Raw genomic sequence first — 27,322 nt, forward strand, 5'->3', positions numbered from 1 at the left:
CTTCAAAAAAGATAATGTCTAGAGCTTTGTTTGGTTTTTAATTTTGGCTTAAATGTTTTATAATGTTTTGATAAACTTTATTGAAAACAGTGACATCACAATATCTTCATAAAGATTTGATTCTTTTTTTAAATCATTTTCTTTTTTATTGTAATATGAACAGGGCCTCATATTTGGAGCTCAATTAAAGCCTCGTGCCTTCTCTCTTCGGGGGTTGATAGCTCTGGCCCCCCGCTTCAGCACAGCAATGCCAAATTGTTTACCATTTTGATGTAATCGATTGTGCAGATGAACTGGTCCAACAATAGTAAGCACACCATCTAGTTTAAACACACTAGTAAGCACACTTGTTGAGCACTTCGCTAAGCACACTGTCAATTTCCTTAGTGAATTCTGGTAAAACTTGTCTATTATATGCATTATTAATTTTAGGCAGCTGCTAAAAAGAAAAAAAAAGAAATGCATATACACTCAACATCAGACAATGCACAGCTTATTTATCCAGAACAGCAATGCAGAACAATAAATAAACAATCAATAACCTGTCATCTTCATTTTTAAATAGCATTAGCCACATTAAAGACAAGTCAAAAGTGAAAGGAAAGTTGATCAAGAAATAGCATTAAATTGGCTACATTAAAGTATATATATATATATATATATATATATATATATATATATATATATATATATATATATATATATATATATATATATAGTGTAATACTTATACAATACAAAGTTATATTTTCTAAAAATGTACAATGCAACAATGCCCATTAAACTTTTTCAGATCATGTGTTTTTGTTCAGTGAAATTAACATATCAGTGTTCTACAAGAAGACCACATGTCAACTCCTGCCCTTATTAATGCACTCGGTCGATAACAAGAGAAAGCACCTGGACAGCCGATACAGAGTGAGCAGTGGTCCACACATGCCAATGAAGAGACTGATCCAAGGGCACCTCAGCATTGTCAACGACATGCTGTCTGGCTCTGTTACCACTTCTGAGGTAGGGGAATAGATGACCCTTCCAAAGAGAGCTCCAGTTCATTTCCATTCACAGACTCTCTATTATCATCGGCAATGAAAGCTCTTGCGTACGTGCACATCTTGCTTATGTACTCATTGAACTCATCAACTGACACAAATGCTTGTGAGGTCTGAGGTAGATTCTAACCTGATTCACTTTTAAAAACAAGCTTTCAATTCAATTCAAGCATTTAATTGTAACTTTACATTTAACATTAAAATGTTGGTGATTTGAACAATTTAATGTCGTGTGGTTGACTACTGTTTTGAGTGTCGACTAGTAGGATCTATACTGTTTATTTTTAGTTAACTAGTCAACAAGACTTGCACTTCACTAATCCTGTATAATTGTTTAGTGTTCATCAACGTTCGAAAGACCCACCAGAGCAATCGCACCAGAGTTTATTTTAATCCAACCAAACCTTTGAACATCCTTAGTCACGATCACTGTGGTCACAGGTTGCAAAGAGTTTGTGAAAGTGAATAGAGCTTTGACTTCAAGTGCACACTCATACTCGAAAGCACTCAAACCTCTATTAGCTGCAATGTCTTCAGTCAGTGCATTTCAAAACTGAGACATAAATAAATATGGCTTTCTGTTGCAAACACTGACAGAGTGAACCTAAACCTACTGTCCTTTATTTAAAGTTTAAAAATGAGCCTGTTGTGCAGCGTTGTGTTTACTTTAAATCTTCTACTTTTCTTTAGTGAATGTGGTAAAGGCCTATAGGTGATGCACATCTTTAAAGGATAAGTATACATATTTTAAAACTTGCCAATCGCAAAATAGACATCTCAGGAAAAGCAACTTTTGTCTATCTGGTGTAGCACAGTGGCAAGGCTGCAAAAACGACAGATGACATTCATATTAAAGTGATTGTGAACCAGAAGTTGCCACGACACTTATTTTAGCATGTTAATGTACATTTAAATGAAACTAAAAATTGAGTAGGGGTGGGTATATTTTTTTTCTCCTGATTCCCTCATACACTACCTGATAAAAGTCTTGTCTATTCAAGTTTTAGAAACAACTAGTATTAACTTGATTTCTAGTTGATCATTTGGTATAAGAAGTAGCTTATATGAAAGGCAAAGGCCCCAAGATTACAATTATTTTACCAGAATAAAATATGATCATACCTTGATTTTTAATTATTTATTTAGAACATTAGGTCTGACTTTGGAAGGAGCGCTATCCTGCAGAAGAATTTGCCCTCGTCTGTTGTTTTGTAATGTAATGGGCAGCACAAATGTCTTGATACCTCAGGCTGTTGATGTTGTCATCCACTCTGCAGATCTCTCACGTGCCCCCAAACTGAATGTAACCGCAAATCATGATTTTTCCTTTACCAAACTTGACTGATTTCTGTTAGAATCTTAGTTCCATGCAGGTTCCAATAGGTCTTCAGCAGTATTTGTGATGATTGAGATGCAGTTCAACAGATGATTCATCTGAAAAATCTACTATCTGCCACTTTTCCAAATGATCAACTAGTAGTCAGTTTATGATTTGTTACTCTTACAACAGGAATCAACTAAAAGACTTTTGTCTGGCAGTGTAGCAAACTAATGTTAAGAGGGTATTGTGGTTGGTGGTATTGTGGCTGAAGCCATCAAACTGAAGTCAACAGAGAAGGATCGCCACTCCAAATGTAGAAGCAACTGGTCAGAAATTTTTAAAGTTACTAAAACAAGTTTTTTCAGATGATTAACTTAATTGCTCACCTAAAGAATAACAATGTGCACTAGCAAAATAAACATTGTACATTTTGATATTGGACTTTAAGAGCTAGTCAACTAAGAAACTAAACTCTTAATGAGTAAAAAAAATATACTCCTATGAGTATGAGTTAAAATATGGATGTTTAATATGAGTAAGAAGTAATGAGATCTAGGTGTGCTTTGATTCTATGGGGAACAGTAAATGTAAGACCTGTTAATCCTAGCAATCAATCTAATATAAGTAAGTTCCTGCTGTAAAATAGTTGCAAGTTAGTATTTAATCATTGGACCTGGAATCCAATCTGTATTAGTAGAACTTTCCAATGGACTCAAATGGCATGATAAAACATCAATCAACACGACCAGATCCCAGATGTCCTATAATGCTACTCCATGAAGATCATCTCAAGATGTGTGCCTGGTTGTGATGTGTTTGTGCTTGTTGAAAGAAGAACACTATAGACATATGTGGTCTAAAATGATTTACTAATGATTGGTGAAACTACAAACCAAAATGCAACCAAAACCTATACTTTTCACATTTACTTGGTATTGTTCACTCTCTGCCTGACACAATTATGGATGCTGCTTTCTGCCAGCTGAGACCTTTTCAAAACAATATGACTGTCTGTCATGTATGATCCTTTATAGAACACATTTCCAGTAATAGTTTAGACATGTATTTTCAGCTCATATTGTTTGTCCCTTTTCTCTCTCAGCACTTTCAAATGTCCTATTATTATCTGATGTATTGTAAAGTGATATATTTTAGTTTGAGTGGTACTTTGTCATCAAGTTCCTCTAGTTAAAAAAATCTAGCTAATGTTGTTGTCGTCCCTCTTGAGGCATTTCTGGAGGTCAAAGTTTATGATGCTGGTAGGTCACGTGACTGATGGAAGATTCGGTTAGTTTGTGGTAACCCTGCCACCACTCGCGTGACCTCTCAGCCTCACAACATCATTACAGTGTATCTCTCATACTGATGACATCACAGCACCTTGTAACACCTTAGAAATTAAACAAACATGCAATCTTGCCTTTTAAAATGATCAGTTTTCAAGAGACTATGTGATATTAAAACACTTAACAAACTTCAAATACACAATCCCTGCTAGTAAAAAAGCGTGGCATCTGCTGCTTTTGATTATATACATATATAGGGTTTATGAAAATGTCTTAATATTTTGTAACAAAATACTTTAGTGTCTTGTATTTTTAAAATACTGTAAAATACTTTGTAAGAAGTCTACATGATGGCATCATAAAAATAAGACCTCTGATTATTGCTCTCTCAGTTATTTGCCCATAGGCCTGAGATCAGAACAGAAAATTGACTAAGAATCTGGTCAATGCTTGGAGTATGGATGGAATTATGCCACATGCATAAGAAAATAACAGACAAATTGCAACAAAAGTCAACAGTCATTGAAAATAGTATACAGCACAATGCCTAGATCAGTAATATATAATGGCAGTATAGTGTTCAATTTGGCATCAGCATCTTTGTTTAAGAAATAATATTGAATAAAATATCTGTCCTAAAGAACAGGATGTGGACCCTTCATCACATAATTATTCTCAGCCTCAGTGCTGCAGGTGGAATGCAAAGGATGTTTAGAAATATAAAACACATAAAGATGGTGCACTGGAGCTCACTAAAGGGGCAAACTGAGACACTTCCAGTTAAAGAAGAACTGAAAACATTTTGGCAGAATGAGTCTACTGTACAAATAATAGTAGTTTTGAATGGATTGCCGATGTAATGCCAAGACTACAGTGGCGACTCCTGCAATACTTTATTGGCTGTTTCAAAGGCCAGTAGATGATCTGCAGATGCAGGGTACAGTTAACAAAGAGATGTCAAAAGTGGCACAATGCAGTATATAATAGAACTCCAGTCTATACAGACTGGTCAAAAACTCCAGACTCAAGTTACACGGCTGCAGCAGAATATATATGAAGAGTTTATTTGCAAAAACAGACAACTCCATTTTATAGAGCAATCATGTTTTATGTTCAATATGCATTAAAGAGTATAACTGCAAAAAAAACATGATTTGTGGAAATTACTAAACTGAAGATTTGACTAGTTTTCAGAAATCCTATTTTTACATTAAGTAATAAAGATTTCACTTGCAAAAAACTACATTTATTGAACAAAAAATAATAAAATTGCCTCTTCATATATCACCCGTTTAACTGTTAAGAGATTGTTGCAGTTTTACAGTCCATGCAATGGAAGGAAACTCAATTAGGATATATAGTGCTCTATTCCAACTCATTATCTGTATTACAGGGTTTTTACAGTGATTTAAGAGATCTTCAAGACAGGACATTCTGTATGAATTCTGTACAAAATTTATGCTAAAATAAAAGAGAAAATTTGTTTAATGGTAAAGGGATTGATCAATATTGATTGCAGGTTTGCGAAGACATGTAATGCTCCTTTGTAAAACTATTTTGTAATATTTTCAAAATACAGTATTTTATTTTGATACTTGTTGTGGCTGCAATATTTTGATACATGTTACACTGATGTATTTATTATTTTATTTTAAAATACATTTCTATGTGCTTTTGCCCATCCCTATATATATATATATATATATATATATATATATATATATATATATATATATATATATATATATATATATATATATATATATATATATATATTCAAGTAACAAAACAGCATCCAGCTACCAGCCAGGATTACATTGTATTGAAAATAATATTTAAAAGTTCTTGGACTTTGTGAGTAATACATTTACTTTTCCTGTAAAGAGCTCAAAGTAAAAGCTCTTAAAAGCTCTGCAGGGTTCCATTCCAAGCAGAGTTTTTATATCTGGACTAAGAAGTTTCCACTGAAGTAACAGGGAGATTTCAGACTTGTTGCCAGATGTGTGCAACTGACAGCTAAATGTTAGCTTTTCTGAGATTACATGACTAAACCGCATACTGTAAAGCAATTCAAGGGAATTTTTCTAAATTCCGTTTTTTCGATTGATTTATGAACATTATCATGAAATAAATAACAAGGACATTCATTCAGTTCTCAACATTTTTGATTCATGCTTCCTGCATGTAGCTACTCTATCATAAAAAAACACTAAAAATAAATCTTTTTAATTGGGCCAGCATGGTGGCTCAGTGGGTAGCACTATCGCCTCAAATGAAGAAGGGCCCTGGCCTTTCTGTGCAGAGTTTGCACGTTTTACAGTCCAAAGGAGAAATGAATAAAGTAAATCGGCTGTGGTGTGTAGGTGTTTCCCAGCACTGAGATTTGCTCTAAAGTGCACTCTCAGGGCTGATCTGGGGCAGGAAGTGCATCTGCTGGGGAAACATGCCAGAGTAACTGGCACTCTTTATAAAGAAAAGGAGAAGTGGACTGAAAGTGTGTGAGTGTCTTAAAATTATATTAATTTTCATGCCTTTCCAGTCTAATAATCACACTTTTAAAATCTGACTATTTCACAAATCCAAGATATTTTTAAGATTTCTTTAATAAAAATATTATTTTACAATATTTTAGTATAATATATTTTTAATGAAATATCAGAGCTACCTTTCAGAGGTAATAGAAGAATCATCAAAACAGTCATAGGTGCTTCAACAGTAATTTTATAAAGCTAAGGGAATACCTTGGTGTACAAATAAACAAACACATAATAAATAAACAAATGAATGAATGAACGAACGAATGAATGAATGAATGAATGAATGAATGAATGAATGAATGAATGAATGAATGAATGAATGAATAAACAAACAGACAAAAATTACTACTTTATTGAACAATATCTTCTCTTCAGTATCAGTCCAGGTCATGCATTTCACGGTAGATGAAAGAGGGGCTTATGCATTTAGAATGACTTGAGGGTGAGTAATTAATGACAGAATTAAAATTTTTAAGTGATCTCTCCATTTCAAATGTAAACAGTGAACTATAAAATATGTTTTCCATTAGCCTAAAGTTTTACTTCTTTCATTAGTTTCATTACTTTGCACTGTTGAGAACTTTAGAGACTCTCATCAGGACATTGCTCAAGTTTGTATCACTCTGACAACAGCCATGATGACGTCACAGAGAACAATGGCATTTTCGTTTGCTTTCATTCACTGTCACAATAACATTCTTTCACTGTCCATCCAGCATCGCTCATTCGGCTTTTCATCTACTCTACGTTCTGGTCAAAGGACTCTCTCTCTCTTTCTGCCTGCAGAAAGAATACAAAGTAGTGGCTGGTGTACGTGAAGTCTCCCTCCAGAATCTCCTTCCTTCATAAAAAAATCTCACAAAAACGAGCAGGCACGAGCAACAACACATGAACAAATGTTCTGCTTTATCAGTTTTACACCAAGAATACAATTTAAAGAAGAGGTGAGATATAGAAGAAGAGAAATCCAACTTGCTCTGAAACTGAAATGTGTGTTTGTCACGCACAAGAGCAGCCCGGGGGCCTAAAATTGCTAGTCTGTTTTATTTATCACTTTAAGGCAGAGCTGTAACTGTTTTAGACACCGGCAGGACAATAATTAGAAATGGCCAATTGTCCTCCCAATGTTCGATAGATACTGTGCTAGAATGATGAAACATTATCTGCTTTGTAGAAGAGACTGTGTGTGCAGCTGTTTAGATTTCAACAGTAGCAGGACTCCTCAGGACTATTGCTAAGAATAACTAAAAAAGTATATGTAATCTACATAAGAAAGGCTCCTGATTGCAATTCATTAGGAATATCTTACAGGAATATTACATGAGATACAACATGCCGGCTGTGCTGTCAAGCCTATAGTTATATTTGAAAACAGAAACTTTATAATTACTCTACAATACACTGTGATTTTCAAATGATCAATGGGACGTGTAACTGGAGTAGTATATTTTAAATTATGATATTATTGTGTTAGTTTGAATGGCCATCGGGCTAGTTTTTGGCTATTATGTTAAATCATTGCACTATTTTTTATTTTTTTTTTAGCAAAAACCTGGCAAGAGTTTAAAAACTCTTTATCTGAAAGAAAGCATGTGTTTAATGACTGAGAAGCTATGGACATTTTTTTTCCCTTTAGAGACGTACCCATTAGGAATAATTGCCATATGAATAAGAAGTTCCTGCATCAAAAAAAAAAGAAAAAAAAAACTCTAGAAATGACTTTGTTCTTCAATGCCTTCCACATCAGGTGATAATGCGCGTTTAAACTTTTTACAGTCCGCTTGGCATTGAGTGTTTGCAATTAAAATCATTTAGCGGATGGCAATCTGTTAATTATCCCTTACATATTTAATAAATGTAAACATATTTATACAGACAGACAGACAGACAGACAGACAGACAGACAGACAGACAGACAGACAGACAGACAGACAGACAGACAGACAGACAGACAGACAGACAGACAGATAGATAGATAGATAGATAGATAGATAGATAGATAGATAGATAGATAGATAGATAGATAGATAGATAGATAGATAAGTATCATTATATTAACAATTCAGAATACTAAATTAATTTTTTATCGATATTTCTTTAGATAACTGGTGAGATTTGCATCAAAGATGACAATTCCTTTTGCAAATATTCATTGCCCCACTTCAGTTTTAGATTTAAGCTAATCTCCTTCATCAATTTAATTAATAATTATTATTATTATACTGGGTTGAGATTAAGAGTTCATCATCATCAACTCACAAGTTTAATTGTATATAAGATTATATTGCAATGACTACAATATGTTGGAGAACAAACACTTAACACTCCTCTACACTAAATAAAACTTTCCTTTTTACCTCAGTACAGACATCTATTCACCCCACCTTCAGCGCTAATTCACTTTGTTATTAAGCAAACAAAGTCAGATCAATTAAATAATGTCTTATAGTGAGTATTCAGGATAAACAAACATGACTTTGGATTTTGCTGTTCTAGAGAAGAAACAATAACCTCAGACAAGATTTCTAAAGACCGCAAAACATTAGTTGCTGTTCTCCATGGAGAGACTGTCCAGGTGATTTATGCTTTCAGAAGGTCACTAAAACCCCAAAGAAAAAGGGACCTATCTAAAGACGTGTTTAATATTGATTAACTTTATCCATGTACTGACATACTGTTTGAAGCTGAAGCGATTTTAAATATTGTAGTCAAAACTAATACATATTTTTTTCATGTTTTTACTCATAAAGCCAATAAACACATTATCACCACACAACAAAACTAAATTGCATTTAAATAATGCTGAAAAATAAGATAAATAATTTAAAATGGTATTAATGTTAATTTAGGCATCACAACATACAGCATGAAAACTGTTATATGTTAATTGCATTTTAATACCTGACAATTTTTTGTGTGTGTGTGTTTTACAGATTTAAATGGAATGACAGAAGAAACAATTATTGAATTGTTTAATTAATTATTTAAACAATTATTTAAATTAATAATTCATTAAATTTTGGGGCGTTATGATGACGCAGTAGGTCGCATAATCACTTTACAGCAACCCCAGCTGTGTCAGTTAGCATTTCTGTGTGGAGTTTGCAAGTTCTCCCCATATCCATATGGGTTTCCTATAGGTGCTCCGGTTTCCCTCATAGCCTAAAGACATGCAGTACAGGTGAATTGAATAAACTAAATTGGCCGTAGTGTTTGTGTGTGAATGCAAGAGTGTATGGGAATGCAAAAGGAGTATGAAATAGAAATGTTCCTTCAGTTTAGTCCCTTTATTAATCAGAGGTCGCCACAGCAGAATGAGCCGCCAACTTATCCATCATATGTTTTACCCAGTGGATGCCCTTCCAGCTGCAACCTAGCCTTGGGAAACACCCATACACTCTATCCAATTCACCTTTAGCGCATGTCTTTGGACTGTAGGGAAAACTGGAGCACCCTAAGGAAACCAGCACAAACATGGGGAGAACATGTAAACTCAAATGCCAACTGACCCAGCCGAGGCTCGAACCAGTGACCTTCTTGCTATGAGGTGAGTAATCCATTTTAATGTCCATTTGGGATTGGTGATTGTGTAAATAAAACTTAAATTTTTTAAAGGTGAGGCCATAAAATGTATATGTGTACTTGATGACTCTGCTACTGTACATATGCATACCGGCTAACTGGGAAAAATAAACAATAATTTACTAATTAAGAACCAAACACTGCAAGCCAGCTAAAGGATCTCATCTGCATGAGGTGAGAGTATCATAATAGGATGCTTGCATCCCCCAATCCCACAGGGAAGAGTGAACTTTTGATTCATACTTGCGTGTCTCTGTGAACAAAAACATAATAGATTATGAATCACTAGAGATGCCACAGGTCATCTCTCAGAGCATAAAAACCTGAGAATCTCTTGACAGGTGAATAAATACAGCCTTGCTTTCCAACGCCTTGGGGGATTTTTCAGTGTGTGAGTCGGTGTTCTTGCATTTGTACATGTGTGTGTTAGTGTGTGTGTGTCTGTGTGTGAGCTTGCATTAATCAATCTTCAGACTTCTCAATAATTTACCACAACCATACTCTCTCTGTCTCTTTCTTTCTGACAAACACACACACACACACACACACACATTTTGCATGTCTTAGGAGACGCTTATATACTCCACCAAATGATCTAATCCAGGCTAGGTAACACATATAAAAACATTATAGAATATTTAAGCAGGGTATCTGAAAAACTCCGTCAAGATTCAAATACTGTATCATTCAATTAAACAATCCTTAACAAAAACTACAACTAAATTTAGCTAAACTGCATGACCGTGGAAGTCATTTCTGCTGACTACCCACTCAAAGAAGACAACCAGTATTTCACATCATCTTAGCTGCGTTACACCAGCCTAATACTGACAGGCATTATTATAACCCCCCTAATTATATTAATTTAAAGGTCTGATCCTGACAGGCACATCCAATTCCCTGAAACACATTTGCATAGGCAAAAGCTCATTATCACATTTAAATTCATGCGGTCACATTTATGAAACCATTTAAAGCATGGGCTACTCATACAGTTAAAGCTTCTTTTAAAAGTGCTATCCATTAACTAAAAGGTAAACAATTAATTATCTCATTTATCAGCAGATGTATTATTTTATCCATTCTTTGAGCAGCTTTACAATGTTTCCACCACAAACATCACTAAGACAGCAAGAAAGGAAAAGTAGCAAATTGAGCTTAAAGTATCTCCTGAGACCACCAACTGCCGTACATTTACCTGTATTTAATGACATGCAGTTACAGATGAAGAGATGAGGTAAGAAAATGCAGAAGAGGGTCTTACCTGAGAGAAAAGCAAGGGAAAAGGAAAGAGAGGAGAGGAAGAGAGGAGGAAGCATGATGCGTGATGCTCTGAGAGACTCAAGTGAGGGTGCTTCTCCTAAGCTGCTAGTTTCTCATCTGAGCAACACAGAGAAAGAGAGAGAGAAAGAGAGAGAGCGAGTCACATCTACATCGCTCAGATTGGACATGGCTCAACTCACTGGCAAACCAGCAACATGATAAGACAACACTAACACGTGTGTGCTTGCGTAAATAAAACCACAAGCTGTCTATTATTTAAGGGATCCTGTTGCTACTGTCCTGTGAAGACGTGGTAAGACAGGAAGGCTTATTGAGATTGATATTGGCTATAGAAATGTGTGTCTGTGAAAGTTAAAAACAATTACAAAACACACATATTGTTTGAAGTCAAATATGTGCCATGTGGTGATAATCTGAGCGGACCTCATTTAAGATGCTTCAGGAGTGACTGGAATTTTGTCTTTTCCTCTCAGCTTTTAGCTTTACATGGCAAAAAAAAAAAAAAAAAAAAAAAGGAGAAAAAAAACAGCAATAACAACAACAACAAAACATTATTAAACTGCCAAAGAGTTGGGTTTTTTGTTGCATACTGAAATGTGTGCATACCCAATTGTTTTTTTTGCCAGATTTAAACAATTAAACAGTACAACTACTGGTAACATCTGAGATTCTCTCTCGATCAAAGTCAGACTTTTCAATCTAATAAGTCAGACTCAGTATACTAAACATATTTACTAAAAAATAGATCAAATATGTTTTAAAATTATAATATATATATATATATATATATATATATATATATATATATATATATATATATATATATATATATATATATATATATATATATAAACAACTTATTATTATGGGTACTAATGAGACCTTAAATTACAGTATAAGGTGCCCCAAGTCCAAAATTTGGCTGCTTAGTTTTCCCATTATGACATCATAAATTGGGAAAATATCCAATAGAAGAAGGCTTTAAATTTTTATTTTGAATTATGTAAATGGACAATTTATTTAACATACCTGTCTGAATAGATACCTAATAGTTTTTTAATGAATGATAATTAATAAGCATTTTTAAAATAAGCATTTTTTCACATTTCTTTGTTCAAAATGTTTAATTTAAAATTGTAATCTCATTGCATTATTAATAAAACTGTAATAACTTTAAATGCACATTTGTAAATTAACACTTTGTGGTAAAGCACTTTGACAAAAATGTAGGAAATATTTTTGTTGCTTCAAAAAGTGTGGTCATGATGATCATCATATGACAAGCTAGTGTAGCAAATATTATTGCTTAAAATGTCACTAAAATACAGTATTTGAACCACATAACTTAAATAATATAAAATGAAGTGAATACCTACAAAAAGATCTGTTTAAAAAAAAAGAACCACCCCTTCAATAGGCTGGCTATGGGCCTGTATTAGCCTATATTATGACATTAGATTATGGAAAACTCTTAATAATAAGTATTATAATGGGCAGCACGATGGTGCAGTAGGTAGCACAATCACTTCACAAGAAGGTTGCTGGTTCGAGCACCGGCTGGGTCAGTTGGCGTTTCTGTGTGGAGGTTGCATGTTCTTCCGTGTTGGTGTGGGTTTCCTCCGGGTGCTCTGGTTTTCCTCACAAGTTCAAAAACGTGTCATAAACGTAATTAGCCATAGTGTATGAGTGTAAATGACAGAGTGCATGGATGTTTCCCAGTGATGGGTTACAGCTGGAAGGGCATCCGCTGCCGTAAAACATATGCTGGACGTAAAACATTCTGCCAAAAAGAAAATGAATGAATGAATAATAATAATAATAATAATACAAACCCTAACAAATTACAAACTTGTTAACCCATTTAGTTTATTCCTGTAAATAAAGCGTATATTATTTTTTTGCTACTAACTTAATACTATTTTTATACATGAAAGTCATACCTGAATAATTATTCAGTGGACCAGCAAAAACGCCCTCGCTCGCGCGATGCTGTATCTCGCCTTTATCAGCCTTTATATATTTTCCGCATCCACAGCGCCATCTAGAGGAAAGCGAGCAAAAGATGAACGGGCTTCCCTGACTCCTCGACATACCATACGTCATCGCCGAGCGACAACAGGACTGTAAACAAGCTTGAAAACACGTATTGCCGATTGTGAGTTTAAACAGAACGTAAAAAGAGGGTAAATATGCCCAAAGTGGTTTCTCGCAGTGTGGTGTGCTCGGACACGCGTGACCGGGAGGAGTATGATGACGGAGAGAAACCCCTTCACGTGTATTACTGTCTGTGCGGCCAGATGGTGCTGGTTTTGGGTGAGTGAGTAGCTACTTTAGCTTCCAGCAGTAATCATGGCAGACGGTCAAAACGCAGTAATTTACTCACTACGTTCAGCACACAGTGAATAATTGTAGGAAATCTTCAGTGCTTTGAGAAGCAGCAGTCTTAACTTCCTTTCAGGAAGGCGAAAAACTTACAAGCGTAGCTTATCTCAATATATCTCAATAAATACTGCGGTAATGTATTGTAAATAATATATCGTTTTTGAACAGTACTATAGTACCGTGTATTATGCTGCACGTAAATTTAGTATTCACAACTCTTTGTTAATGAATGTGCGTCGATGGATTTGCTCTTTAGTGTTTGGCCTTTCAGCTGTGAAAATTAAACCACCCTGAACTGAACTGAACATCAACTCTGAAAACTAGACTGACACAGTTCAGTTTACCAAAACTTCTATGTTACACTGCTGTGACACAATCTACATGGTAAAAGAGATATATAAATAAACATAAATTGAAAAATAAATTGAATCAAATGAATGCTACGTCATAGTGTTGTTTTAGCTATAGTGAGCTATGGTAAGATTAATTCCCCACTTTATAATATGTTGCCATAAGACAAAAACTTCCAGTAGTGAATCTAACTTAGAAATTAAACATTTATAACTTTCCTTATAATTAATACTTTTGTTGTTTGAAATGATTTATTGGTGTTGTGGTATTATAAGCCTTAACACAGAACTTATAAATGACACACTTTAAACATACTTTCCACCACCTAAATGTAATTACTGCCAGGCTGCTCTTACCATGAAACATTTTTTTGTTGGAATGTGGAAGTTTGAATAGCATTAGACAAATTTTTCATAAGGAGAGTACTTTGATGGACATTTTAAAAAAGGTACCACCAAGAAGAATCTTAAATTATTTATCAAAAAATTGAACTGAAAAATCATATTTAACTTAAATAATTTTTGTGTGAATTTTATTTATATCTATCCTATACATTTGTCTAAGTAACTTTTTATTGTAATACGTATTTGTTTTTGTTTTTTGCCATAAAATAGCCATAAGGTCCTGATGTGGCAATAAATAAATAATAAATAAATAAACATACTTTCCACAAACTGATATTCCAACAGCTTTCATTTATTCCATTTTTCTTTTTGCTGAATATTATTGAAAACAAACAATATTATATTATCATGTATACAAGATACAGTTAGTTTTAATATTTCCTCAAGTAAATATTATAACAATAAAATAACAAGTCTAATATATCTAGATCCATCATTTTAACGTAGCTACTAGCCAACAATGTTTGCATATTATAATATACTCTACTACGCATATCTTACCTCCCTCTGAGCTAACTTACCTGAACTATCTCTATCACTGCTTTTATCAAATGTCCAGTATGCATCATTCTCACTAAAGCCCATCTCATCCTCTCTTTCATCTGCAGGAAGAACCAGTCCTGTCTTTTTCTTCTTTTGCATACCATAGAATACGGTGTAAAGTAACAATTTTGTTATTTGAAAAATTGTTTGTTTTGATTTAATTGGTGTTGCAGTATTATACAACAACTGTTATTCCAACTGCTTTTATTTATTTCATACAGTATATATTTTATTTATTCCTCACTAATACACTGACTGTTCCCTGTATTTATATCTGATTTAAAGTATTGCCATTAAAATTTGATTTTATCCATAATGCAAATGTCCTTAACATACAACTAATCAACATTATATTACTAGGATTCATGTTGTTATTGTTTTAACTTAAACATTTACAGCTGTCCTTGCTAGCTAGCTAACCTATTGCAATAATGCACATTCCACTATTGCTCACTGTTGCCATTTGGCAGCACATACATTTGATCCATTTACAAATAACTAATTTGATAACTTTTTATGTGATAATGCGAATATGTCATCATAACTTACTAGCGATGAGGTCTCAGATTTTTTTGTGGATGAAATGAGTTGATTCTTTGTTTTATTGACGTTTTCATGTGCATTCAGCAATTACTTACAATAAAGGCAGTCTGTCAGAAAACACTACACGTCATGTGACTTAACCAAAGCACATCATTTGGCTAAACTAATGTCTTCTCTTTCCAACAAAAATATTAGAACATCGGTCTTAAAGAAACAGTGGCAGGGAAATGAACAAATTTCATGTTGCCATATGGCAACACTATTTGGTAGAGGGTTAAGATATTATACATTGGTTCCCTAGCATAATTTACAAACACATGTAACTCATCCCCAGCTGGATGTTCTTCTTGTTGGAAAAAGTGGCGCACAGTGACAAGAGAAAAGAATATTGGCGTTAAGATGGCCCAGGTCACTTGTCAAGCAAATTGTGAAGGGTAAATTGGAGAACAGAAGCAGTCCCAGGACAGATCCCTGAGTAACCCAACATGACTAGCTGATGAATCCTTTCGGAACTGAATCCAAAGATTATGCTCATTGAATTGATTAAATCATTAACACGTATGGTTTGTCCTCTAACTTCTCCTTGTTCTCATCACTTTCGTTTTCACTGGAACTCAGTCGAATGTGTGAACAGGGAAACGCTTTTAGGGAAGACAGACTGATATTTCACACAACAGGACATTGTTCCGCTCAACCTCACTTAAGTTGTGAATATTGAAAGATAGGTGTCATTTTATACATTTGCCTCTTCAAAATGTGTTGTACTTTACCTTGGCCTGCATGTGGATGTTATATAAAATGCTAATTTTTAATTTTTTTTCGGTAAGATATGTTCTGAGGAGCTAAACTAAAATGAAGAGTTTAAGTTGTGCAGATTTTGTGATTTTGGACTTGATGCAGTGTGTGTGCTCTCGGATTTTTTGCATTCATGGTAAATTAAAGGGATGGTCTCACCGTCAAGTTGTTTCAAACCTTTATGAGTTTCGTTCTGGTGTTGAACATGAAAGATATTTTAAAGAAGACTTCTTGACAGCCTGTAACCATTGACTTCCATAGCAGGAATAAGAAAAATGTATATTATGGAAGTCACTGGTTAGATGTTTCCAACATTTTTAGAAATATTATCATATTTGTGTTCAACAGAAAGAAACTCATGAACGTTTGAAAGAAGTATAGCAAGAGTAAATGATGACTGAGTTTTCTTTTTTGGGTGAAATATCCCTTTAAGTATGGAGTCTAAGCTGACTATATTGTGAGTAAACTCTGTTACTGTGGCTAGCAGTAGCATACACAATACAATATACACATGTTCCTCTATGAGTTTGTCTTGTAACACTCATAGCAAATTACTTTGTGTGTCTACATATGATATGCTGCAGAGTGTGAGTTTTTTTGTGACATATTTGTTAAAATTTATCAGTAATATGTTAATTATTCTATTAATAATCTTTCTCCATGATATCCTAAGGTGAAACTCTCTTTGGGATACAAAGGAGTCCGAATTAATAGCCTTTAAGTATATGCTGGCCTCTCAAGCACAGTTGTAGACTTCTTCACCTCAGCAAGAGTGCAATAATGAGAACTAACACATTTACTTGAAATGTAATCAGAAGCTGAGGGTAATTAACACACCATTGTGTTGTTATTCTTTCGTTTTCTGTTAATAATGTGATTCCCTGCTGGAAATAAAAAGAGTGTGATTAAACTCCCTCTTGTGGTATTTTTGTTCATTATAACGCTTGTGAAATTTGTCATGAAGCTATTCATTTTGAAGTTTCCAAAGCTGGTTTTATTTTTAATTTTTTTGAAAAACATAAAATAAAATAGGAGAAATTTTTGGATCACTATTATTTGACCATACAAAATAAATCATCAGAACTGTTTGAAACCACTTTTTTCAAAATATTTTCTCTTGTGTTCTGCCAGAGAAATGAACGCAGTTTTTAAAAACATTTTTTGAGTGAGTTGCTTTTTTTACGTATGTTGTTAAAGGGATAGTTCACCCCAAATAGACAATTCTGTCATCATTAACTCATTCTTTATTTATTTCAAACCTTTATGAATTTCTTTCTTCCGTTAAACATAAAACACAATTTTTTTAAGTGTTGGAAATCTGTAACCGTTGACTTCCAAAGTATATGTTTTTCCTACTAAAGGCTAATTTATACTTCTGTGTCAAGCACACATATTTGCTCTGGTGCAGCCTTTTTGTGGTCACATAGCCCTCGCTATAGCTGACACCGACGCTGATGCGCACCTCTCAAAAAATGTAACTGCATGTTGCAACGCCTCGTAGAGCAAGCTCTGTGATTGGTCGGCTTGGTAGCTGTGCCAAGTGTGAGCTGTACTTAGAGCCGTGGGCCTAATTAAGCGAGTGTTTTCAATTGTCAATTCCTGTGAAGGAGCTCCAGATTTTTTTTTTTTACCTCATAATTAAAGTTGTTGCATGTCTGCTGGTTCAAGCCACAAAATGAGTGTTTAGGAAAAAACAAACACCCGTTAAGAATATCGATACAGAGGAAAATAACAAAACCTACTGCTAGCTAGTGTTTCAGATGTGTTATTGCAGAGCAACACAAACGGCATGCAGAAGTATAAATGCGCGGCTTCGCACAAGGCTAGCTCACGCTAATCACTTGATGCAGAAGTATAAACCAGTCTTAAAGATGTCAGTGGTTACACAGTTTTAGCTTTCTTTAAAATATCTGCTTTTGAACTGATGCAAGTAAATTGTAAATGTCTATTTCTGAGTGAACTGTCCCTTTAACTGAAGAGATCTTTCCTTTTAAAATGACTTCAAATAGGACTTTGAATGATCTGCATATTATCATGCTTTTCAATTAAATATGACATATACTTCAGTTAAAAATTGTGTGTGTCTGATTTAGACATAGTATAGATATCTGAAATTCCTAGCTGATATCTATATAGAAAATTTCAGCTAAACCACTCTGGTCAATAGGGCATGACCTTTCTGCTTTTCAAGAGTGTATAGGTTTTGTCTGTAGACCTTGAAATGTGTGAGCTTTGTGTAGGAAGTAAGGCGAAAAATAATTGAGCTCCTTTGTGTTCCTTTTTAGACTGTCAGATAGAGAAACTACCCATGAGACCTCGGGACAAAGCCAGAGTGATTGATGCTGCAAAACACGCCCACAAGTTCTGCAACGTGGAGGAGGATGAGGCTGTGTACTTGAAAAGGTGTGTGTGTTGTCTAAGCAGTTGTGTTGAAGTTTTACAATGCAGTGTTGAATCGTTGATCAGGAATTACTAACCACTTTATGTCCCTGTGCAGGTCAGAGGGCATTGAAAGACAGTATCGAAAAAAATGTGGAAAGTAAGTGATCCTGCATACTAATTTTACAATATCTACACACATCATGCACAGAATTAAACATAAAAACACAATTATACAGTTATTATTTTAACCATCTGCTGTTAAAATGTTTACATGCCAAAGCTATAATTTTTCAAGAAACTGTAATGTTAATGTTAACTCTAATATTCACTACTTGTGGTTATCAAAGATGTAGTAAATTAAATAAAGGTGAAAGTAAAGAAATTTCTACTGTTTAAAAACATTAGAAAATGATCATGTTGATCATTTTCTATTCCTCACACAGTCTTGGAAAAAATAAAACAGGTTTGACAGAATTAAACAACACTACTGCTATACTTATACCAATAAGTGTTTCTTTATGAAATGAAAAGACCATTTGTACCATATGTAAAATACTATATGTTGTTAGTTTTTTAAGATTATGGGCTCTATTTTAGTGAACTGGGTGCAGAGTCTAAAGCGCAGGGCACAAAAGTGTTAAGGGCATGGCCGAATCCACTTTTGCTATTTTAAGGACAGAAAAATGATTATTAATAGAAAGATTAAGCCTCCTCCAATCAGCTTTTATTTTCACTTTCTTTTTTGTGGACAAGGAAACTGTTGTAGGCTATGCTCAGAGATCCAATAGCCTAAATAATTAATTTATTTAATTAAATACTATTTAATAGTTTATTATTAAGGGGTGAGGCAGTGGCGCAATAAGTAGTGCTGTTGCCTCACAGCAAAAAGGTTGCTGGTTCGAACCTTGGCTCAGTTGGCGGTTCTGTGTGGAGTTTGCATGTTCTCCCTGCCTTCACGTGGGTTTCCTCCAGGTGCTCCGGTTTCCCCCACAGTCCAAAGACATGTGGTACAGGTGAATTGGGTTGGCTAAATTGGCCGTAGTGAATGTGTGTGTGGATGTAACCCAGAGATGGGTTGCGGCTGAAAGGGCATCCGCTGCGTAAAAACTTGCTGTATAATCCGACCCCGGATTAATAAAGGGACTAAGCCGAAAAGAAAACGAATGAATGAATGAATTTATTATTAATTGTTAAGTGCAAAGATTTGTTTCAAAACTATTTCCAAATTCAGTTTTAATTTCCAACAAACGAAAAATTAAGCAATAATAACGAAGTGTGCTCAAAAACTTTGTATCCAAACACATATTATATGCCTCATATGGTCCAAAACCTGACAGGTGATCAAATCTAAGCTTGTTTTTAATAAAACAAATATAAATGTTAGAGGTGTGAACCTATATTGGTCTCACGGTTCGGTTACGATTATCATGCCTTCGATTCGGTTCAATTCGATATCTCGGTGCATCACGATGCATTGACGATGCTTTCCATATACAGTGTTATATTTTAGGGGGGAGGCTATAACAAGCTGTCTGTATAAACACACAGACACACTGTCCCACACTGTCTCTCATTCAAACACATACACAAACATAGACAGCACCAAAGAAACAAACACAAACACACACGTACACACACACTTAAGCCCTCCCAACAGGGAGGGATCGCGCTGAGCGGAGCAGAAAAACGGAAAAAAAAGGTAAATAAATAAATAAGCACTTCTCTCAGCGCGAGCTCTCCCGGCTAAACACATATTGCGAGGGCTTAAACGGAGCAGTGCTCGTAGTGTGGAGCGAAAAAAAGAAAGACAGCTGTGAAACATAACCAGCTTTGCCTTTTGTAGGAAACACACTTTAGATCTTTTTAGGGTAAGAGGTTTTTGAGTTATTGCCGTCTATAACTGAATTTGTGTCAGGAATATCGAAAACAAAACCAACTGAACCACGCTCCTTTCTGGCGCCCCCCTGGATATACAGCACCCTTAGCATTTGCCTATGGTGCCTATGCCACGTGCCGGCCCTGAGTTGCCTGAGTGTTGAGAGTACTCGTGCTCACCTCCCTCGCGACAGAGCGTATAAGAGATAAATGACGTCAGTACATAATAACCGGTTATAATTATTACTGAACCAATACCTTATTGTCCGTTTCTGCATCGCGGTGCACCGAAGAAACAATTAATTTTGACACCCCTAATAAATGTACATGTATTAAATACTACTACCACTAGTAATAATAACATTATTCAAAAGCAAGTTGTCATAAATAAACAAAAAAAAAGATGATTATTGAGATGAAGAAGGCATGGAGGCAGTGGTTTTTATATTTATGAAGAAAGTAATAATTTTTTGTAATATTTTATTTCATAAATTGGTGTAAAGATATTTGCGTATTGCTGTACATCCTGCACGTTTAAAACAGTGTGTTAGCTAGACGCACAGCTAAAGCCTGGTTGGTTTATACTTCTGCGTCAAGTGACGGTGTAACCCACGGCGCATGCAACACGCGTAGCTGTGCATTTATACTTCTGCGCTCTGTCTCTGTTGGTCTGCATTAACTCCTCCGAAACGCTAGTTGGCAGTGAGGTGGTTATGTTCCTCTGTGTCGAGTTTCTTCACTGGTATTTTATTTTTCTGAACGCTTCCTGAATATACAAGTGGCTCAAACTCAATAATTTTGAGGCAGGAACCGGCAGACGTGCAACAACTTTAACTATGAGGTAAACACAAAACAAAACTTTGCATTCAGAGCTCCACACTTGTAAACAGTCGCTCCATCGGGCTTGCGTGGCTCTTGATGCCACCCAGACTCGTCAGCGCTACCAAGCCGACCAATCACAGAGCTTGCACTCAATATCAACATGTTGGGGCAAACATGTCTTGTGCCTTATTGCTCCAGGTGTACGATAGGGCCCTATGTCTTGAGCATCTGATTTTACCTCAATGCCAATGTGCTTTCATTTCTTCCGTCTCACTCACTGCGAGTTTAGGCGAGGGACTATTTAATAAATAGCCTAAAACTGGCCACAATTTAGATTTGTCTGCATCAAACCTGCAGGAAAACATCAGGCTTAGCTGAAAGGCTGGTTATTTTACCAGCGATGAGGGTCAATAGTGGTAGCCTATTACAGATTTCAAAGAAAATATCTTGGTTTTAAAAAGAAAAGAAGCTTGACTTCAACAGATCCTATCAGTGTCACAATAAATGCTCAAATAATGTTGCATAGTTTACAGCAAGCATCAGGTTTTTAGTGAGTTTTTGTGGTCTGTCATTTACAGTAGGTCTATAGGTCTATTATTTTTATTAAAGAAAAAAATTATTAGAATTATTATTTGAATTTATGATCAACAAAACTGTTGAAACAAAGAACTATAGAAAAAAAATGGCTCGGATCGGATCGGTCGATACTCAAAATCTTTGGTAACGGGATTGAACCGGTTCCCTAAAAAATGGTAACAGTGCATCCTTATTTTGTATATGTATACATCCTTAAATCAAGATATAGTTATTGGAGAAAAACAGCAAAGACATAAGATCTGACTTTTGCAGACATAAAGACTGCGACAAAAAAGTGCATCACTGCGATCAAAGTGCATCACTTAGTGGCCATAAAAAGCAGAACAGTGATACATATTCGAATTAATATTCCATGTGCATTTATTTGTTCATTTAGTAATTAGCCCTGCATTATGCTGGATGTTTTATAGATGGTCAATATTACTGAATATCAAGCCCATTAAAAAAATAGTACAAGGTCCTGATCATGCGTGCCAAAGCCTAATTTGTGTTAACAGCCTCCTAGCTTTACACAATAACTAGCAGTTAGTCCTGAAATTAATGACTCAGTCAAGTAGTCCATAGCCTTTTCCAATCATAATACAGTGTGTGCATAAATAAGCATGCACAACAGCCAGTCCCGAGCTTCCCATGTTGCTCTGATGATTCGGTCATGCTGAGACCCAGGGGGATGACGTCAAGGCTTTTAGATTGACCGCAGCTCTGGGGTTTGCTTAAAATGTGATAATTATGTGCGATCTCAGCATTTTTAACACGTTTGATTTCTGTCCGAGTCAGCTGAACCGGTCTCATCTCATACGTCAACACTGAGAGTGTTTCATGTATGAAAATCTGCTATGAGCTTTTGAATTAATGTGCTGTTTTTGTGCGTGTGTTTTGTTGTAGGTGTGGTCTACTTTTGTTTTATCAGCATCAAATGAAGAGCACACAAACAACGTTCATAGTGGACGGAGCTTTGGTGAAGTTTGGCCAGGGCTTCGGCAACACAAGCGTTTACAGTCAGAAACAAGAGACGCCCAAGAAAGTCAGAGTAAGATATCATGTTTTTGTTGGAAAAGGGGTGAGGAAAATTGACTTGTGAATTCTGGTAACCTTTGTGTTTGTGTTGAAGGTTATGATGACCAAACGCACCAAAGACATGGGCAAGTTCAGCTCTGTTACTGTTTCAACTATTGATGAAGAAGAGGAAGAGATTGAAGCGGTGAGTTTGTTCTTCGGTGGACTTGTCTCTTATATCCCCTCTCTTTGTTGAAGAGCTGTGATTGATTGTGATTGGTTTATGCTGCAGCGGGAGGTGGCAGACTCTTATGCCCAGAATGCCAAAGTGATTGAGAAACAGCTGGAGAGGAAAGGAATGAGCAAGAGACGACTTCAGGAACTGGTGAGATGGGCATCCATGCTTGAGGCAGATTGAAACTTTAATAAAGTCTGCACAGCTAATGAATATAGAGTTAAAGATGACAGAGAACCTTCAAACAAACACACTCACTCAATTTGTCTTAATCTTATTTACCACGGAAGTTCTTTAAAGTGGTTGGTTAAGCCGCTGAAGGCTTGTATTTAATTTTCTTCAAAAGTGTGGAGATAGGTGCACACACACAAACACAGAGTAACAATAAGTAAAACTATACTGTGAAATTTTGTTAGTTTTTTGAGCTGCGTTTCATTTTAGTTTTAGTCCTGTGTTGTATTTATCAAAGTTTTTATCATTTTAAGTTAATCGCAAAACAAAATTCTTTCAAAAATTAAACTAGTGATTATTCCAATAGTAATTCCAACTAAAACAATGATACTTTGAATCAGGATATCTTGCTCTTGCTGTGTCATATTCGTTTAGCTTTATTAAAAGAATTATGAACTAATTACCAGCAGGTTCTTTTGATGAATCACACAAAAAAGATTTTTGTGTTTCGGCTTAATCTCTTTAATAATCTGGGCTCGCCACAGTGGAATGAACTGACAACTTATCCACCATGTTTTACGCAACATATGCCCTTTCAGTTGCAACCCATCATTGGGAAGCATCCATACACTCTAACTCACAAACACATACACTATGGACAGTTTAGCTCACCCAATTCACCTATAGCGCATATCTTTGGACTTGTGGGGGAAACCAGAGCACTCGGAGGAAATCACGCGATCACGGGGAGAACATGAAAACTCCAAACAGAAATGCCAACTGACCGAGCTGAGGCTCGAACCCGCGACCTTCTTGTAAGGGGACAGCGCTACCCACTGCCACCGTGCAGCCCAGATTACTGAATCAATATGTAAATAACTATTAAAATCAAGCAAATTTAATTTTATTATCAGCACATTTGAATGATTTCTGAAGGAAATTTGTAGTAATTATGCTTGAAATTAATATTTTTTTTCACTAAAACATGATGCGAGTAAAAAACAGTAGTCATTTTCCTGTAAGCAGCAAAAAGTGGTTCATTTACAAAATGACTCATAATGGCAAGCATAATATCATTTTTACATTGACTGTAAACACTTGCAAATAATAAAAAACTAACAAATTAAAAAAACATTATCAGTTTGACAACACACATGCACAATAATTCTCACATGCAAATACAGAAACGTACTGCAAATAATGTAGACTGCAATCGAAATAGGCTTTACTGCAAGGTAATCTTGTAAGAGTACTTTTACAATCAAATGAACAAAATCTTTTTGCTGTGTTCTTGATGAAACAAAAGGATTTTTTTTTTTGCTTCAAAAAAGTAAGAAGTTTTACTTTTTACTCCACGTTTGAGCCTCTTCCCGTTCTTTTGGAAATGCTCCTTTGCAGACAAATACCATAAATCAAGTCTACATGAGCTGTGGGACTTCACTCTGGGAATATATTATGGACATAATACTAAAAACTACAACAGAGAAGAACAGAGAGAATTTTTGCAGATCTAGGCAAGAGTAAGACTTTGAGACTTGCTGAGTTTGTTCAAATAGTGTCTTTTTCACACATCAGGAAAACCCAACCGAGCTCACAGGGGCTCTGCTAATGCGATCTGTATGATATATCTTTGAAAAGATTATAAATGATAGTTCCTTACATTATTGTGTGAATAATGTTATTGTTAATACTACTATTGGTTTTAAAGCCATCTTGGAAAATGCACTAAATGAGTTTAGAGACAGTTAAATGACTTGACTTGAGGACATGAGGATGTTTCACAGTAATATAGATGCATCTTATGGCTGATTTTGACTGTGAACTGAACACCTTTTGTCTTCATACAGGCGGAACTTGAGGCCAAGAAAGCCAAGATGAAGGGAACGCTCATCGACAACCAGTTCAAATGAAGATTGTGTGTGAATGAGACTGAGCAAATGGAAAGAGATGCTGTGTGTGTTTATTTGTGCAGCCTTTTGTTGACAAAGAGGATAGATATTGCTTTTTTACTTTATTATTTTTTTTAATTAAACATTTGTGAAATGTTTGAATGGGTAAAATCTTTTTCCCGCTAATGTTTGTTAAATTAAATACAACAAAGTGTCACTGTGTATGTGGTCAAAATTATTTTAGTACATTTATGTCCACAATTTATAGTGCGCTATAATTTGAAGGCTAACTTTAGCTGTTGTGTATGGTTGTCCTTCGACTCAGCATGCATGATGGTCACATCCACACGAGCAGTCATGATCAGTTTTGTGCAGAAGATTGATCCCTCACTGTACTGGAAGTGTCATGTGGACAGAACCTCTTGGAGAACCTGTGAAGAGTGATGATGTGCACCTGCTGGAACACAGGTTTGGGTGTTTGTACGGCTGGGCCACTGTTTTTCAGTTCTGTGCGCTCTGTGATTAATGATTTGCTGACCAGTGAACAGTGTATGAGCATTATTTCACACCTGCACAAACCCCAGTGCGACTTTGTACCTGTACAGGTGCAGTTAATCGGCCATCACACTGGTCAGACATCATGCCAGACCCAACTGAAATGAACCAATGAAGCGCTCGCATACTGCTGACATGAGAAGAGAATAGAACAGAATAGAAATAAACTGAATAGAAACGGAAATGTTTAATGCGTACTATATGGGTGTTGGTGATGTTAAATTGAATTTTTACTGTCTCAAATAACCATACACTCACCAGCCACTTTATTAGGTACACCTGTTCAACTGCTCGTTAACACAGATTTCTAATCAGCCAATCAAATGACAGCAACTCAATTCATTTAAGCATGTAGACATGCTCAAGACGATCTGCTGCAGTTCAAACCGAGCATCAGAATGGGGAAGAAAGTGACTTTGAATGTGGCATGGTTATAGGTGCCAGACAGGCTGCTCTGAGTATTTCAGAAACTGCTGATCTACTGGGATTTTCAATGAACTTTAGGGTTTACAAAGAATGGTTTGAAAAAGAGAAAATATTCCGTGAGCAGCAGTTCTGTGGGCGCAAATGCCTTGTTGATGCTGGAGGTCAGAGAAAAATGGCCAGACTGGTTTGAGCTGATGGAAACACAACAGTAGCTCCAATAACCACTTCTTACAATCGAGGTATGCAGAAGAGCATCTCTGAACACACAACACATCCAACCTTGAGGCTGTAGGGATGGTATACAGTTTAACCCAAAAAATGAGCAGTCTGTCACATGAAGAAGAGCCGGAGTTAGAGCTTAAAATAAATAAATAAGTTTACTGAAGATAGTTTAGAGTTTCATTAGCAGAAGTCCGCTACATCACTCTCAATGAGTTCCTAGGCCGCTGTACTTGCAATCACAAATCAATAACAATTATACTCTCACATAACGTCATTACGTCATACGCATAGGTGTTCTAATCTGATTGGTTAAAACACTGATAGACTAGGAACATTTTTATGTGTGGTTCGTGCGTACAATTCTGAACAATATTTTAAGCATATAATCGTCAAACATACAATAGACTGTTTAGAGCTGACTCCAGACCTGTGAAACGGATCCACAATCAGATAGAATGCACACACTTAAAGTACAATCTGTTTCTTATCCAAGGCTAAGTGTACTCTCAGCCGTCTTCATCAAAACTGGTTAAAAATCGTTATAATCTACATTCAGGCAGTTATAATATTCTTACTACACAAAGTCTATCTTGAATAAAAGTAGAATCACTTTAAAAGAATTAACCATAAAAATAGCAAAATCACCTCAGACATTTTAGATAGTATTAACTCATAGAAATAACAATACAAAACAGTTGCTTTCAGTCCTCAGTTCGACTCAAGGTCTCAGTGACCTCTGACCTAGTTTGGTGGCTCTTGAAAAGTTACACGGACAGGTTAATGCACTGAACATTCTTACGTAAAGCAGTGTGTTTAAGTTACTCATTAGTTAAAATCATTTAAAAGTTACTCATACAAATAATTATTCTTTCATTCATTTTCTTGTCGGCTTAGTCTCTTTTTTAATCTACGGTCGCCACACACACACACACGCACGCACGCACGCACACACACACACACACACACAGGACAATTTAGCCTACCCAATTCACCTGTTCTGCATGTTTTTAGACTGTGGTGGAAGCTGGAGCACCCAGAGGAAACCCACGCGAACGCAGGGAGAACATGTAAA

At 35.6% G+C, this 27,322-nt stretch overlaps 2 protein-coding genes across 2 annotated transcripts in view; one reads left to right on the forward strand and one right to left on the reverse strand.

The window, feature by feature from the left end:
* The window catches only part of rxfp2l (relaxin family peptide receptor 2, like), an 84,467-nt gene extending 73,342 nt beyond the window's left edge, over nucleotides 1-11,125 (reverse strand). The window contains exon 1 of the mRNA XM_087253708.1: nucleotides 11,043-11,125. Coding sequence (XP_087109834.1) covers nucleotides 11,043-11,097 — 55 coding nt within the window. The 5' untranslated portion in view covers nucleotides 11,098-11,125. The remainder of the gene's footprint in view (nucleotides 1-11,042) is intronic.
* A 2,026-nt stretch (nucleotides 11,126-13,151) lies between these two features.
* Nucleotides 13,152-25,264, forward strand: steep1 (STING1 ER exit protein 1). The gene is given in 7 exon segments (NM_001004659.1): nucleotides 13,152-13,375; nucleotides 18,366-18,483; nucleotides 18,578-18,619; nucleotides 22,642-22,786; nucleotides 22,868-22,957; nucleotides 23,045-23,137; nucleotides 25,006-25,264. Coding segments are annotated over 7 exon segments (675 nt in total). The 5' UTR covers nucleotides 13,152-13,251; the 3' UTR covers nucleotides 25,069-25,264.
* Nucleotides 25,265-27,322: the final 2,058 nt, after the last annotated feature.

This window comes from Danio rerio, chromosome 5 (assembly GCF_052040795.2).
Source record: "Danio rerio strain M-AB ecotype USA chromosome 5, GRCz13ab, whole genome shotgun sequence".
NCBI classification, from domain to species: domain Eukaryota; kingdom Metazoa; phylum Chordata; class Actinopteri; order Cypriniformes; family Danionidae; genus Danio; species Danio rerio.